We start from the raw sequence: 16,953 nt of genomic DNA on the forward strand, positions 1-16,953 counted from the left end.
GCACCCAAGTTTTTTGAAATTTTACTTAATAAAGGAGCATGTTTGAGCCATTGAGCCTTGCTTTATAGTCATAAGCATGTACCTAAAATTCAGTCCGGTGAGTTAACTGGTCTTTGTTTTACAATATACTGGCTTTGTAAATGTTAGTAAAGTACTGGTGTTCAGTAAGCTTAATCGTTACTGATCACTTGCTGTGGTTACAGCAGCTGCTTTCTGCAGTGAACATTATTAAGCAGCCATTTGAGACACTTTACAAACTCTTGCATACATAGTAATCCAAGGATGGCCAGCATTTGCTGGAGAAGGTCTCTATACTTGAAGTTCTATTCGTAACCTACACCTGCTCATGCTTAATGTGTTTCTGGACCCAACAGACACAGAGGATCTGTACTACAACAAGAGTACTTGGAAAAACACTTTTCCAGGGAGGCAGTAAGGTACTGGGGAAAGGGGAAATAGATAGCTGAGATGCCTGGAGAGAAAGAAGAGATAAATGAATAACCATGTACTGAAAGGGTAATAAAAACATTTGGTTAAGGAATGTCACAACAGGTCAACAGCAGATGCCATTTCATAGTCTCTTCACTCAACCTTTGTAACATCTGGATAATGAAGATGCATACATTAGGATGCTCTTCATTGACTACAGCTCGGCATTCAATACTATCATCACCTCAAAAATAATCAATAAACTTCAAGACCTAGGCCTCAATACCTCCTTGTGTAACTGGACCTTCAATTTTCTTACTTGCAGACCCTAATCTGTTTGATTGGTAAAATCATCTCCTCCACAATCTCCATCAGCACAGGTGTACCACAAGGCTGCGTGATTATCCTCCTGCTTCACTTGCTTTATACTTATAATCACAGCTCCAATGCCACAATTAAGTTTGCTGACAACACCACTGTTGTTGGGCAAATCAAAGGTGGTGATGAATCAGCATATAGAAGGGAGACTGAAAATCTGGCTGAGTGGTGCCACAAACCTCTCATTCAATGTCAGCAAGACCCAAGTCTAAAGTGATGATTATTGACTTCAGGAGGAGGAAACTGGAGGTCTACGTGCCAGTCCTCATTGGGATATCAGAGGTGCAGAGGGTCAGAAACTTTAAATTCCTAGGTGCTATCAATTTAGAGGATCTGTCCTGTCCAGCATCTAAGTTCATTTACGGTGAAAGGATGGCAGAGCCTCTAATTACTACTTTCTTAGTTTGCAAAGGTTCGGCATGCCATCTAAAGCTTTGAAAACTTCTATAGATATGTGATGGAGAGTACATTGACTGGTTGCATCATAGCCTAGTATGGAAACACCAATGTCCTTGAACTGAAAAGCAGTGGATCCAGCCCAGTCCATTATGAGTAAAGTCTTCCCCACCATTGAGAGAATCTACATGGACAACTGAAGCAGGAAAGCAGCTTCTTTCATCAAGGAGTACTACCATCCATGCCATGCTGTCTTATCGCAGCTGCCATCTGTAAAGAGGCACAGGTGCCTCAGGACCCACATCACCAAGTTCAGGAACAGTTATTATCCCTCAACCATCAGGCTCCTTAACCAGAGTGGATAACTTCACTCAGTTTCACTCACCCCATCACTGAACTGTTCTCATAACCTATGGACTCACTTTCAAGGACCCTTCATCTCATGTTATCAATATTTATTGCTTATTTATTATTTATGATTATTTTTATTTTTTTCTCAGCTCAGGCTGGTAAAACCTGTGGTATGGCCAGAGACGAGCACACTCATTTCTCAACTGCTAGGAACTTTCAGACTCTTCTAGTGGTATTTAGTCTTGTGACCTTCTGGAGAATTCCATAAATATTGCTGTGCAGGCCTAATTGTTTATTGCTACTGTGTAGTGACTTTGGATGATATCAGATGTAAATATTACTATTGGGACAATGTACAGACCCTGTTTATGTTCCATAGTCATTCAATTTCGTCTTTTAATTCAGCATATTTCTGGTATTTTTCACTCATTAAATTCTGAATGTTTTGTGCATTTCAAAAGTAAGTAGTTCCTGTTTGTTTATCCTGTAATATTATAACCAGATGGTTATTGTAGTTTGTTCTATCTGTGATAATGGATCAGTTATAATATCATTTGTAGGGCTCTGACTCTAAAACTGGATTAATCTTGTACTTATAGTAAGGTACGGTGTCTGTTATGAGATTGTATTTTAAAATAAGATTTTGGTGAATAGTGTTTCATTTGGCTGTATTTCTATGCATTGTTGAATGACAATTAAACTTGAAGTTGAATGTAATTAATTACTTGTTTATTATTTATTTATAATTTAATATTCTAATTCCTTAGGAAAAACTGTAAAGCCTGAACCTTCAACTGAAACTTCAGGAGGTGAGTAAAGATTTTTAATAATTGTCATTTTATTTCCATGCAGTCATATGGTACAGAAACAAAATCTTTGGTCCACCATGTATATGCTGATCATAAGCTATTTTTCTATACTAACCCTATTATAAACACTTGATCCATTGTTTTCTACGTGTTGGTTATTTAGAACATAGAATGTAGAACAGTACAGTACAGAACAGAATAGAACAGGCCCTTTGGTCCACAATGTTGTGCCAACCTTTTAGACTCATAGAGAAGTTCAGCACAGTAACAGGCCTTTCAGCCCACCTAGATCATGCCAAACCATTTAAGTTGTCTACTTCCATTGACCTGCACTGGGACCATAGCCCTCCATACTCCTACCATCAAGGTACCTGTCCAAGCTTCTTAAAAGTTGAAGTCGAGATCGCATGCTCCACTTGCGTTGGAAGCTTATTCCACCCTCTCGCCAGCCTCAGAACGAAGAAGATTCCCCTCATGTTCCTCTTAAACTTATCACCTTTCTACCTCCGTAGAAAGAGCCTGCTTTTGCATTTACCTTATTTATAACCGTCATCATCTTGTATACCTCTATCAAATCTACCCTCAGTCTTCTATGTTTCAAGGAATAAAGTCCTAACCTATTCAATCTTTCCTTATAACACAGGTCCTCCAGTCCCAGCACCATCCATGTAAATTGTCCTGTACTCTCAACCTTATTTACATCCCTCCTGTAGGTAGGTGAACAAAACTGCACACAATATTTCAATCTAGGCCACAGCAACATCTTACAAAACTTCACTCTGTGTTCCACTTTCAATGAATTATGGACCTGTATTCCCAGATCTCTTTATTCAACAGCACTCCTCAGTATCCTACCATTCACTATGTAAGACCTACCCTGGTTGGTTTTACCAACATGCAATACCTCACACTCGTCTGCATTAAATTCCATCTGCGTTTTCAGCCTATTTTTTCAGCTGGTCCAGATCTTGCTGCAAGCTCTGAGAGTCTTTCTCGCAGTACACTACACCATCAGTCATGATGTCAACAGCAAATTTGCTGATCCAGTTAACCGCATGATCATCCAGATCACTGATGTAGATGACAAACAATACAGGACCCAGCTCTGATCCCTGTGTGACATTCCACTAGCTGCAGGCTTCCAGTCAGAGAGGCATCGATTTACTACCACTCTCTTATTTCTCCAATTTACTACCTTATCTTGAATGCCAAGTGACTGAACCTTATTGACCAACCTCCCATGCAGTACCTTGTCAAGTGCCTTGCTAAAATCCATGTAGACAACATCCACTGCCTTGCCTTCATCAGCTTTTCTGGTAACTTCCTCAAAAAAATCTCTATAAGGTTGGTTAGATATGACCTATCACACACGAAGCCATGCTGACGATCTTTAGTCAGTCCATGTCTATGCAAATAGTTATATATGGTCGTATAGGAGACTGGGACTGAGAGGGAAATAGATCAGCCATGGTGAAATGGTGGAGCAGACTCAATGGGTCAAATGGCCTAAATCTGCTCCTATAACTTTTGGTCTTACGGTCTTACATCCAGTCCCTTAGAATACCTTCCAATAACCTTCCCACTACTGATGCCAGGCTTACTGGCCTATAATTTCCTGTTCTTTTTAAGAGTTTTTCTTAAACAGCAGAGCAACATTGGCTATCCTCCAGTCCTCCAGTACCTCACCTGTTGCTAAGGATGATTTAAATATCTCTGCGAGGGCCTCTGCAATTTCTACACTTGCCTCCCACAGGGTCTGAAGGAACACTTTGTCGGATCCTGGGGATTTATTCAACATAATTTGCCTCAAGGCAGAAAACACCTCCTCACATGTAATCTGTATAGTGTCCATGAAGTCAATGCCGCTTTGCCTCACTTCTGTAGACTCTGTCCATTTAAGATCTCTCCCCATCTCTTTTGGATCCACATATGGATTACTATTCTGATATTCTTGAGGACCAGTTTTGTCCCTTGCAATCCTTTTATTGCACTCCAAGTGAATATATATAACCCTTCCCATATCGCTCTCCATTTCCCCATCATCCATGTACCTATCCAACAGTCTCTTAAATGTCCCTAATGTGTTGTCTCAACCAGTACCCCCGAGCAGCATGTTCTTTGCACTTAAAATTCTGTGCAAAGTCCTAGCTCTGATATCTATCCGATACTTCTCTCCAATCACCTTAAAATGATGTCCTCTTGTATTCATCTCTGCTGCCCTGGAATAAAAGGTGCTGGCTGTTCTCTCAATTTATTCCTCTTATCATCCACCTCTGCCACTTCTCAGCCTAGCTCTGCATCTAATTAATGTCCTACTGTAACCTGTGACAAAGCTCTACAGTGTCCACAACACCACAAACCTTCATGTCATCTACAAACTTAGTAAACTACCCTTTCACTTCCTCATCCAAATCATTTATAAAAAAATCACAAAAAGCAGGGGTCCCAGAACGCCACTGATCATGGATCTCCAGGCAGACCAGGCCCAACTCTCAGCATTCTCTGATTTCTGTGGGCAGCCAATTCCAAATCCACCCAGTCAAGTTTACCTGAATCCCATTCCTCCCGCTAGCCAGCTGGTGGCGCAGTGGCATTGGTGCCGGACTCCAAGCAAAGGCTCCCGAGTTCGAATCCAGCCAACTCCCTTGCACGCTTTCCATCCGTGCTGGGTTGAGCATCGAGCTAGCAACTCAGCCTCGTAAAAATAAGAAAGCCTGCTAAAAACATGCGGTCATGACGGCATCCCAATGATTCCACTTGGAGTTAAGGGCCTTCTTCTTCTTCTTCCATTCCTCCTGATGTTTTGATTGAGGCTACTATGGGGAAAATCTTTTTTTTAATTTATTGAGATACAGTGTGGAATATCCCCCTCTGGACCTTCGAGCCAACCACCCAACAATCCCTCGATTTAATCCTAGCCTAATCACCATACAAATTACAAATGTCCAATTAACCTACCAACTGGTACGTCTTTTGACAGTGGGAGGAAACCAGAACACCTGGAGGAAACCCACGCGGTCACAGGGAGAACGTACAAAGTTCTTACAGACTGCGGCAGGAATGGAACCCAAGTCACCCTTACCGCAAAGCATTGTATTAACCATTATGCTAGCCTGCCACCCAACCTTGTTGACTGCCTTACTAAGATCCATATACACCACATCCACTGCTCTATCTTCATCAATTTGTTTTGTCATTTCCTCAATGGTATCAATTAGGCTCATGAGGCATTTTGTTCCCTCACAAAGCCATGCTGACTATCCTTAATCAGACTAGGCTTCTGCAAATGCTCATAAATCCTGTTGGTAAAACTCCTCTGCAAGAATTTGCCCACCACTGAGGTAAGACTCAGTGGCCTATATTTCCCAGGATTATTCGTATAAATTTTTTTGAACAAAGGAATAATGTTTGCCACCCATCCAATCTTCTGGTACTACTCCTGTGGCAGTGAGGATGCAAAGATTATCATGAAAGGTCCAATCTCTTCCCTCATTTCCTGTAGTAAACTGGAATATATCCTATCTGGTCCCAGGGACTTAACTATCCTAATGTTTTTCAAATGGCCCAGCACAATATCCTCTTTCTTAAGCTCAACATATTCAAGCATATTATTCTATTCTACACTGACCTCACGTTTGTCTAGATCCCTCTTACTGATGAATACTGAAATAAAGTATTCATTGAGGATCTCATTACAAGAATCACCAATTGTAATAATGATCAGGGAGGCACAGAGAGAATCTGTAATTACTGACAAGTACCTTTATGTCTCAATGGAAGAACACGTGAACTTGCCGAATACCTGTGTGCCTAGCTGCTTAGATTCCCTGACCTTCCATGAACAGTTAAAGAATTGAAAATATAATACCAGTTAAAAGGAGGTTCTGCTGCTGGCCACATGTTCTTCAAAGTACCTTTTCAATTCTCCACGTCCTTGGGGCAGATTGCATCTATGATGCAGAATCTCCTACAAAGTTATCGCTGTGTTGTACAAACGGCATATGAAAACCTCTGCTTTTATACTCATTTCTTACCAATTCAAATATTGCATTCCATTTTTCTTGGTATTGGTCATGTGTCTGACCGTTAATACCTTGTTATTGGCTCTGCTCCAAGCCAACATCTATTTATTGCCCTCTTCCTCACAAGTGATAATCAGTAATTTATAATTCTTTGTCCTCAATCAGCAACCAGCTTGAATCACGCAGAACAAATACAGGCCCCAACAGTAACAAACCTGTATGTTATATCCAACCAAAGAACACTTCACAAGTAATTTCTTATTTGGAAACGATCCGTAGTTCATCAGATTACCTGCAGCATAATTGTGTCGACTTTAAAACACCAATCAAGCCAAACAACTTTGTCTCACAAAATGGAGACTACTGAGTCTCTTCACAAAATGGCAGCCACCAAATCCTTCCTGATGGCAAGAGCAAAGGCAATTGATCCATTTGCTTCCACTGTCCTTCATTCATACAAATTCAACGATTTGTAAACTGTAGTTCTTTCTGGCCAACAATTCCAGTGCCTCCTCTGATTCCAGACACATTTACTTTTTCCCTGATTGGTCCTACTCTTACTCTAGTCATCCTCACGTTCTTTGCATTCTTTGCCTTGGGGTTTTCCTTAATCCTACTTGCCAAGACCTTCACATGTCCTTTTCCAGCTCTCCTAAATCCCATCTTAATTTCCTTTCTGGCTTTCTTATAACTCTCAAAGGCCCTATCTCATCCTTGTTTTCTAAACTTTAAGTATGTTTTTTTTTTCTTTCTCTTGACTAGATGTTCCACTTCTCTTGTCAACCATGGTTCTTTCATCCTACCATCCTGTCCCTGCCTCAGTGATACAAACCCATCCAGAACCCCAGGCAAATGTTTCCCAAACAGCCTCCACATTTCTGTTGTACATTTTCCTGAGTGCATCTGTTTCCAAATTATTCCCACGATGCTACCTGGCATCATAATTCACCTTCCTCCAACTAATTACTTTCCCACACTGCTCCTTCTATTTCCATCCAAGGCTATGCTAATGGTCAAGGAGTTGTGGTCACTATCTCTAAGATGCTCACCCACTGAGAGATCTGTTATCTGATCAGGTTGAATTCAGTATGGCATCTCTTCTTGATGGCCTTTTCATATATTGTGTCAGGAATCCTGACACATCTTGCAAATTCTTCCCCATCTAAACTTTTTGCACCAAGGAGATGCCAATTAGTATTAGAGAAGCTGAAGTCACCCATGATAACAATCCTATTATGTTTGCACCTTACCAAAATCTGCCTCCTATTCTGCTCCACAGTTTCTCTGTGCTACTGGGAGGTCTGTCAAACTCTCTCAATAGATTGAATTGCTCACTTCCGGTTTCTGACCTCTGCCCGCACTGACACAGTGGATAATCCCTCCATGTGATCCTCTCTTTCTACCGCTATGATGTTATCCTTGATTAGCATTGATACACCCATACTCTTTTACCCACCCCCATCCCTGTTGAAACTTCTAAATCCTGGAACAAAGAAACTAACATGTTCTCAAGATACTCTTTTAAGAATTACGATTATGGGCAAGACAGGCATCAAGGGACAGCTTTTTCACACAAATGGGGCACATCTTTGGAATGAGCTGCCAGAATTATTGGTTGAAGAAAGCACATTAGCAACATTCAAGAGCCACCTGGCTGAGTATAGGGAGATGACAAGTTCAGAGGGCTAAGGGGTAAACATGGACAGATGGGTCTAGCTCCCTGAGCAACACAGCATGGACGAGTTGAACCGAATGGGCTGCTTCCACCCTGTATGACTCTGACAAGATGACTTCGGCTTTAAATGTTGTCAGAGTACCCTGCCTTCATCATTCCCTCAAGCAGTGTATTCCACATTCCAATCACGCTCTGATTGATAGAGTTCTTTTTTAGGTCCCCTCTAAAGCTATTCCTCTTTACCCTATCCCTATGTCCTTTTGTTTAGAATGTTCAAAGTAAATCTATATTCAAATATGTAATGTATATGTTACCATACATTAATTTGAGCTTTGTTTCCTTGCAGGCCTTTACAGAAAAAAAGAAAGATGATAGTATTTATGAAAAACTATACATAAACAAAGTCTGACAAACAACTGATGTGCAAAACAGGACTACATATGCAGTTAGAACAAAAATATCTCTGCTCTGGGGAATGTTTCCTACCATCTGTTCTATCAATGCCTATCCTCCTTTGTATATCTCAGCCAAGTGGCTGTTTCTGTGCTGCTCAGCTCTGTGATACCACGACCTGCTGTTTCACATTGTGCTCTTGCAAACCTTTGTCCATTGGCTTCACATTGTAATCTCTATCATTTTGTGAGGGCAAGTGTGTTGCAGTTAATTAAAATTAAAATTAAATTTCATTGGCACACCATTACTTCCCTACACATGCATTCACTTCTCTAACAGTAATGGTGATATGTGCCATTTTACTCACTGCACCTCCCGTAAACTCTATGGTGAGGAAGGGCAAGAACAGGAAGGGAGTGGCATTCCCCTATATGTTGTACACAATCCTGGCCTGGAAATATATCGCTGGCCCTTCATCATTTCTAGGTATAAATCCTGGAAATTCCCACTCCAACAACATTGTTGCCATGCTTTTACGGGGGAAAAACTGCAGTCAGGATAGTAACTAACTATCACCTTCTAAAGGGCAGTTAGAAAAGGGCAGTAAAATGCTGCCCAGCAACCCAGATCGCAAAATAGAAATAAATAAGAAAAACTTCATTAACTTAACACTCAAAATGGGAGGAACATTTTAGCTTGTACATACAGAGTTAAGTCTAATAAAGTGAAATGTGTTGTCATCACCTTAGAGGAAAAGTACTGTTCAAGATTATTTTAAATATTAAAAAAATAAATTTTAAAAATTCTTTCAGTTTTTAAATTTTTTATTCTCATTCATCTATCTCAAGCATAATTTAATTTCTTGAGTCAATGATTTAAATGCAATTTTATATTTCCTGTCCTTTACTTCCTGATTTACAGAATGTGAGCCTAAATGAGAGTACTTCAATCTGATTGAATGAAGAATCTCACTCCTTTTTCTCTTTCTGATAATCATCATGGATCCTCAAAGGAGGCATACTTTGATCAGACACAGGGCTAGCTCAATTCTCCTGACAAGTTCATGAAATGCCATTGGACTTAAAAGGATGTTGAAAAACAAATTCTGAGTCAAAATGCTAGTGTGGATTGCATCATTTTGTATCTTGTTCCTAAAAATAAATATGAAGATTGTTATAGATAGTGCAGATATCCAATGACTTATAACAAACAGAAGCATCGCTAAAATTCTTCAGGATGTTTCCTTTTGTTAATTGTGTATTTGTCATTCAACGGTTCTGTAAATTTGTATATTTACAATACATGAATTTATACAGATATACATTCTTTCCTGAACTAATATTTTTTGTGAATGGTGAAAAACAGCTCTAACAACAGACGATGGCTGGCTAATATATGGCGAATCTCAGTATTATATTAATCAAGAAGAATTGGCATGGGATGAGGCAAGGGAATTCTGCAAAAAAGGGTTTGGCGACCTTGCTGTAATCAGCAGTGCTTCCGAAAGAATCTTTTTGTGGAAATCGGTAATATACATTTCACTTTGGAAATCTATCTCTTTAAGTTATTGATTAACAATTTATTTTTAGTGGTTTTGTCTACCTTGGAATTAACCTAAGTATCATTGCAGATTTTGAAATACCCCTCCAATCAATATTTTATTGGCTTGCTTGTGGGTCTTGACAAAACTATAAAGTAAGTAAACGTCTTGATAATTGATCTTTACCCTTATATTTCACTCTTTGGATTTAAGGTCTTTAGTTCCTCTCATCAGTTGGTGATACACTCTTATAAGGTACTAAGGCAAATACTGTGAAGTATTTATGCATTCAATATGGATGCATATGGGTTGAATTAGCTTTCCATTGCTTTTGGAGTTGGGTTTCCTCAATGATGCCAGGGACACGAACTTTATTCACATTGCCATGTAAATTGGAAAATTAGATAGGAGAAGCAATATCATTTAAATTCTCCTAACAATTACTGTCTTAAGCATCCAAGCTGGACTTTAATGATGTGTCAAAGTTGGGAAATACAATTAAATGACTATTTAGATAATAGTGCCAATTCTTCTAGGCTGGGAAGGAGTCTAAGAAAAAGACACTGTACTCACACAAGATGTTGGAGGAATTCACCAGGTCAGGCAGCATCTATGGAGGGAAATGGACAGTTGGGGCTTCAGGTCAAGACTATTCATCTGGACAGATCTGCAGTCTCCTGTATTTGTATTTTTGACCATTTACCGTAGCCTCACTTATGGGATCAGAGATTAAGTACATCATGAGCTTTGCTATTGGTCTTTCAATGCAGTTCCAATTGTGAAATGTGGAACTGCTTTCTTCAACTCTTGGCCAATCGGATGATCATGAGTGGTAGGAAAATATAGAATAACTTTGCCAAAATACAGTTAATTCTTACTTGGAGAAGGGTGGGTGAATAGCATACACTTGCTAAAAGAAAGTTGTCTGATCAATCTGATTGAGTTCTTTCATGAAATAACAGTCAGGTAATAAAGTTAATACAGTAACTATGGATTTTCAAAAGGTACTTGAATAGTATCATACAAGGAGTTGGTAACTTAATAATGGCAGGATTTTAAAGTATCATTTAAAAATAATAAGAATCAGGTTTATTATCACTGACAGATGTCGTAAAATTTGTTGTTTTGCAGCAGCAGTGTAGTGCAAAACATGAAATTTACTATGTGTTACAAAAATAAGTAAATAACATTAGAGGAATGATGAGGTAGTCTTAATGGGTTCAAGGACCATTCAGAAATCAGAAAGCAGAGAGGAAGAATCTGTTCCTAAATTGTTGAGTGAGAGGTTCCAAGCTCCTGTACTTCCACCTTGATAGCAGTAAAGAGAAGAGAGCTTGTCCCAGAAGGTGAGGGTCCTCTGTGATGGATGCCGCCATCTTGAGATATTGCCTCTTGAAGATGTCAGGTAATAGATTTCTCAGTAGGTGAACCTTTGGTACACAATTGCCTTGGACAGAGATAGGACTAGAAGGTATGGGAAAGTTTAATTGGTGGGGAGGAGTGAATTATGATGCTGTTAAGTTGGTAGTTTGGAGCATAAGTTGGGAATGTATTTTCTCAGCAAAACGCATAGCGGAAATGCGGAGATGTTTGAGGAGCATTTATATGGGTTTGTCTCATAGAGGCAGAGATACGATGGTAGGGTAAAAAAAAAACAGGGCTGACAATAGATTTGGAGCATCTAGTCAAGAGGAAGAAGTAAGCATACTTAGGTGTAGGAAGCAAGGATCAGATAAGGCACTTGAAAGAGCTATAAGGTAGCCAGAAAGGAGATTAAGAAGGGATGTAGGAGAGTTGGAAGGGGATATGAGAAGTCCTTGGCAAGAAGGATTAAGGAAGACCCCAAGGCATGCAACATGTACATCAAGAACACGAGGATGATTAGAGTGAGGATAGGGCTGATGAGGGAAAAAGAAGAAATGAGTGCCTGCAGCCTGAGGAGGTAGGGAAGGTCCCAAATGAATACTTTGCTCCAGTATTCACCCGTGAGAGGGACCCTGGCAAATGTGGGATTATCATAGAAAAGGGTAACATCATTGGCTGAAGGATCTGTACTGTGCTGTACTGTCCTATCTTCTATGTCTTTGATAAAAACATAAGATATAGGAGCAGGACACGAGAAGGCCATCTGGCCCATCAAGCCTGCTCCGCCATTGAATAAGATCATGGCTGATCTCACCATGGACTCATCTCCACCTACCTGCATTTTCCTCCTAACACATGTGTGGGTGTTGGAGGGCAGTGGGTTGAGATTGTGTCTGTGATGGAACTGGCTGAGTCTGAGTCTACAACCCTGTGCAGCCTCTAGTGGTCCTTGGTCATTGGTACCTCCATAATGTCATGTGTGTAACCAGTCAGGACTGGGATCAGAATCAGGTTTAATATCACTGGAATATGTCATGAAATATGTTGTTCTGTGGCAGCAGTGCATTGCAATACATAACAAAAAAGTCTCTAAATTGCAATAAGAAATATCCATTAAAAATTCAATTAAGTAAGAAGTGCAAAAAGAAAGCAAAAACGTAGTGAAGTAACGTTCATGGGTTCATTAACCATTCATAAATCTGATGGCAGAAAGGAAGAAGCTGTTCCTGAAATGTTGAGTGTGTCTTCAGTCTCCTGTACCTCCTCCTCGATGATAGCAATGAAAAGAGGGCATGTCCTGGGTGATGGAGTTCCTTAATGATGGATGCTGCCTTCTTGAGGCATTGTCTTTCGAATGTGTCCTCGATGCTGGGGAGGCTAGTGCCCATGATGGAGCTGCCTGAATTTATAACTTTCTGTGACTTTTTCTGATCCTGTGCGGTGGCCCCTCCATACCAGAAAGTGATGAAACCAGTTAGAATGCTCTCCATTGTATATCTGTAGAAGTTTGCTTGTGTCTTTGGTGACATACCAAGTTTTTTCCAACTTCTCGTGAAATATAGCCCTGTTGTGCTTTCTTTGTAATTGCATCAATACTTTGGACCTTTCCACTGGATGCTTTCCACTGTACATCTGTAGAGATTTTTAAGAGTCCTCGAACTCCTAATGTAGCCACTGGCATGCCTTCTTTGTGATTGCATCAATGTGTTAAGACCATAAGACATAGGAGGAGAATTAGGCCATTCAGCCCATCGAGTCTGCTTCACCATTCCATCATAGCTAATCCTGGATCCCACTCAAATCCATACACCTGCTTTCTTGCCATATCCTTTGATGCCCAGCCCAATCAGGAAATAATCAAATTCCACCTTGAGTATATGCATAGACTTGGCCTTCACGGCAGTCTGTGTCAGAGCATTCCACAGATTTACTGCTCCCTGGCTAAAAGGTTCCTCCTTACCTCTGTTCTAAAAGATAGATCCTCAATTTTGAGGCTATGCTTTCTAGTTGTGGATACCCCTACCATAGGAAATATCCACCCTATCTAGTTTTTTCAAAATTTGGTAGGTTTCAACGAGGTTCCCCCCGCCCCCCCACATATTCTTTTAAACTCCGATGAGTACAGACCTAAAGCCCAGAATCATCCTCGTGAATCTCCTCTGGACTCTCTCCAATGCCAACACATCCTTTCTGAGATAGGGGGCCCGAAACTGTTGACAGTGCTCCCAAGTGCAACCTGACTAGTGTCTTATAAAGCCTCAGCATTTTCTCCCTGCTTTTATATTCTATTCCCCTTGAAATACATGCCAACATTCCATTTTCCTTCTTTATCTCTCAACCTGTAAGTTAGCCTTCTGGGAGTCTTGTATGTGGACTCCTAAGTCCTTCTGCACCTCTGATGTTTGAACCTTCTCCCCATTCAGATAATAGTCCGCACTATTGTTCCTTTTGCCGAACTACATTACTATATCACACATTTACCAACACTGTATTTCATCTGCCATTATTTTGCCTATTCTTCCAATCTGTCTTAAGTCCTGCTGCAATCGCGTTGCTTCCTCAGCACATCCTACCCCTCCACCTACCTTCATATCACTACAAACTTTGCCACAAAGCCATCAATATCGTTATACAAATCATTAACGAGCAATGTGAAAAGCAGCGGTCCCAATACTGACCCCTGAGGAACATCACTAGCCACAGGCAACCAGCCAGAAAAAGGGCCCTTTTAATCCCACTCGCTGTCTCCTGCCTGTCAGCCATTCAATTTTCCGTGCCAGTATCATTCTTGTAATGCCAAGAAAAATGTTGGGCCCAAGATGTTGATGCCCTGGAACTTGAAACTGCTCATTCTTTCCACTGCTGACCCTTCAATGAGGACTGGTAACTGTTCTCACAACTACCCCTTCCTGAAGTCGACAATTAATTCCTCAGACTTGCAGTTGATGGTTGTTGCGACACCATTCAACCAACTTATCCCACTCTTATATGGCTCCTCATTGCCGACTGAGATTCTGATGGCACTTGAGCTGTGCCTAGCTATACAGTCATATGTGTAGAGAGAGTAGAACAGTGGACTCAGTGTACAATCCTGATGGGCATAGATGAGACAGAAAATCAGTACCTTTTGCCTGGGGCAAGGTAGTCTAGAACTAGAGGGTACAGGTTTAAGGTAAGAAGACAGAAATTTAAAGGAGATCTAAAGAGTTAATTTTTCCACACAGAGGGTGATGTATGTCTGGAACATACTGCTAGAGGAGGTAATGGAAGCAGATATAATTACAACATCTATAAGGCATTTGGAGAGTTGCTTGGAAAGGAAAGGAATGGAGGGATACAAACCCAATGCAAGAAAATGGTCTGAGCATTGATAGGAATCCAATTTGGGATGGACAAGATATGCTAAAAAAGCATGTTTCTCTGCTGAATCATTCTTAGATTCTATGACATTTTAAATGCTTTATTGCTACTATCTCTGAGAAATGAATCTTGCCAAAATCATCACAGCTCACCTGTAAAAATAACATACTGGATTAGAAGTTGAACTTTGGTATAAATAATGGGGTTCTTTATTTATTTTATGTCTTAACTATGGTTTAAACATTTGAAGAAGCAGATTTTAAGTGCTGGTGTTGGTGGTGCAGAGTCTTTTGTGTGCCTTTCTAATGATATGATTTCCAAGAGCATGTAGACATAGTGATAACTCAGCACGGAGAGCCTGCTCTCTCCTGACAAGTAGTGAGGCCCTACCTTCTAAGCCAAAGCTACTAGTGCCATCAAGCCAATGAAGGATTTACATGGATTCAGTCACGCCTTGGGACATGTTTACACAGTGAAAAGCTTGTTAAAATATGCGTTTTTGAAATAATCATTACACCAAAAACATAATTCCACCATTAAAAATCTTGAAAGGAGTAAATATACTAACAAAAACAATTCCCTTAGTAACACACATAAAAGTTGCTGGTGAACGCAGCAGGCCAGGCAGCATCTCTAGGAAGAGGTGCAGTCGACGTTTCAGGCCGAGACCTTTCGTCAGGACTGAAGGGTCTCGGCCTGAAATGTCGACTGCACCTCTTCCTAGAGATGCTGCCTGGCCTGCTGCGTTCACCAGCAACTTTTATGTGTGTTGCTTGAATTTCCAGCATCTGCACAATTCCTGTTGTTTGTGTTTCAATTCCCTTAGTGATTGATTTCCTTCATTCAGTTGTTGTTCTTGTGCCAGAGGTTTAGTATTAAGCCTATCCAGGTTGAGAATGGAAGGCTGAGGCAGTGCAAGCTGAGAAATCTATCAGCACAGAATGGAGGCAGAAGCAATGGGAGGCAGTGGGGTGGAAGATGCTGCTCCTGGCCTCAGCGACACCAGAAATGAAAACCAGGGCTCCCTGTGTCACCTGGATAAGTCCTGGTCTTACATCTCTCGCATTGGGTCCCATTAATTTACAACCAAAATATATTTATAAAAAAACTGGAGCATTGCTTAGAGATTAAATACAGGATTGCAAAAAAGAACGACGCAGATGAGTGACCTGTCCTTTTCCAATGAGACTAACATTTTTTTTACCTTGATTTCTTAGGTGGATCGACAGTTCTCCAATTGCTTATCTTGCTTGGGCCCAGCATGAGCCTAATTTTGCAAATAATGATGAAAACTGTGTTACCATGTACACAAACATGGGTAAGAATTAACATTGCTGTAAATATTTAAGTGCTTGGAAACATATGTCAAAATGGTGTGGGGTGCATGCAGCTATTTTATTAGTGGGGTGCAGGGAGGGTGGGGTGATTTTAGTACCAGCACAACATGCAATGCACCATGCACATTCACACTGCATTCAATGTTCTTGTGTACAAATACATGTCAATGCATGCAATGCATTTACATGCATTATTTTCACAATCCCTTGAAATCCAAACTCAAAAGAATGTTTCCCTATATGCTTTGAGCTCTGAAAGTTAAACTTCTCAACTTTGTTTGTGATTGATATCCTTCCATATCCTCCCATTCTCTACGTATTCATGTGCCTATGTAGCAGAGCATTAAATACCTCCACACACCCTGTTCATCAGGCATCTATTTACCTTTTCCATAAAAAAATAGTCACAGTCTGTCCTTTGAGGATAAGAGTTCCAAAAATTCATGACCCTCTGAGAGAAAGAAATTCAATTCATCTCCATTTTAACTGCTTCACCCCTTAATACTTACTGTGTTTTTAATTATTGTGTTCTTTATCTTATTGCATTCGTTTTTGTGCTGCACAAAAACACAATAATTAAAAACACAATAAATATAAATGCATAAGATATCTTGTATACATAAATTGATTGTATGTCCATAAAGTGATACTGGGCACAGGAGTGTCTGTACATAAGGTGACTGACAGGAAATCATAAAGTAGTGGCGTTGGTGGGGGATGTGGAGGGATTGGGTTAGGGGTGGAGGTGTTGAGCAGCCTTATTGCTGAGGGAAACTAACTGTTTTTGAGTCTAGTGGATCTGGCATGGATGCTCATAGCCTCCTCCCTGCTAGGAGTAGGACAAACAGTCTATGAGAAAGGTGGGTGGGATCCTTTATGATGTTACTGATCCTTTTCT

General features: G+C 40.4%; 1 protein-coding gene across 1 annotated transcript in view; it reads left to right on the forward strand.

The window, feature by feature from the left end:
* Window positions 1-16,953, forward strand: part of mrc1a (mannose receptor, C type 1a) — a 165,080-nt gene that overhangs the window by 99,994 nt on the left and 48,133 nt on the right. Inside the window, exons 16-19 of the mRNA XM_072253795.1 lie at window positions 2,322-2,363; window positions 9,819-9,979; window positions 10,084-10,148; window positions 15,936-16,036. Of these exons, the coding sequence (XP_072109896.1) occupies window positions 2,322-2,363; window positions 9,819-9,979; window positions 10,084-10,148; window positions 15,936-16,036 (369 nt within the window). The remainder of the gene's footprint in view (window positions 1-2,321; window positions 2,364-9,818; window positions 9,980-10,083; window positions 10,149-15,935; window positions 16,037-16,953) is intronic.

Source organism: Mobula birostris, chromosome 3 (genome assembly GCF_030028105.1).
Source record: "Mobula birostris isolate sMobBir1 chromosome 3, sMobBir1.hap1, whole genome shotgun sequence".
NCBI classification, from domain to species: domain Eukaryota; kingdom Metazoa; phylum Chordata; class Chondrichthyes; order Myliobatiformes; family Myliobatidae; genus Mobula; species Mobula birostris.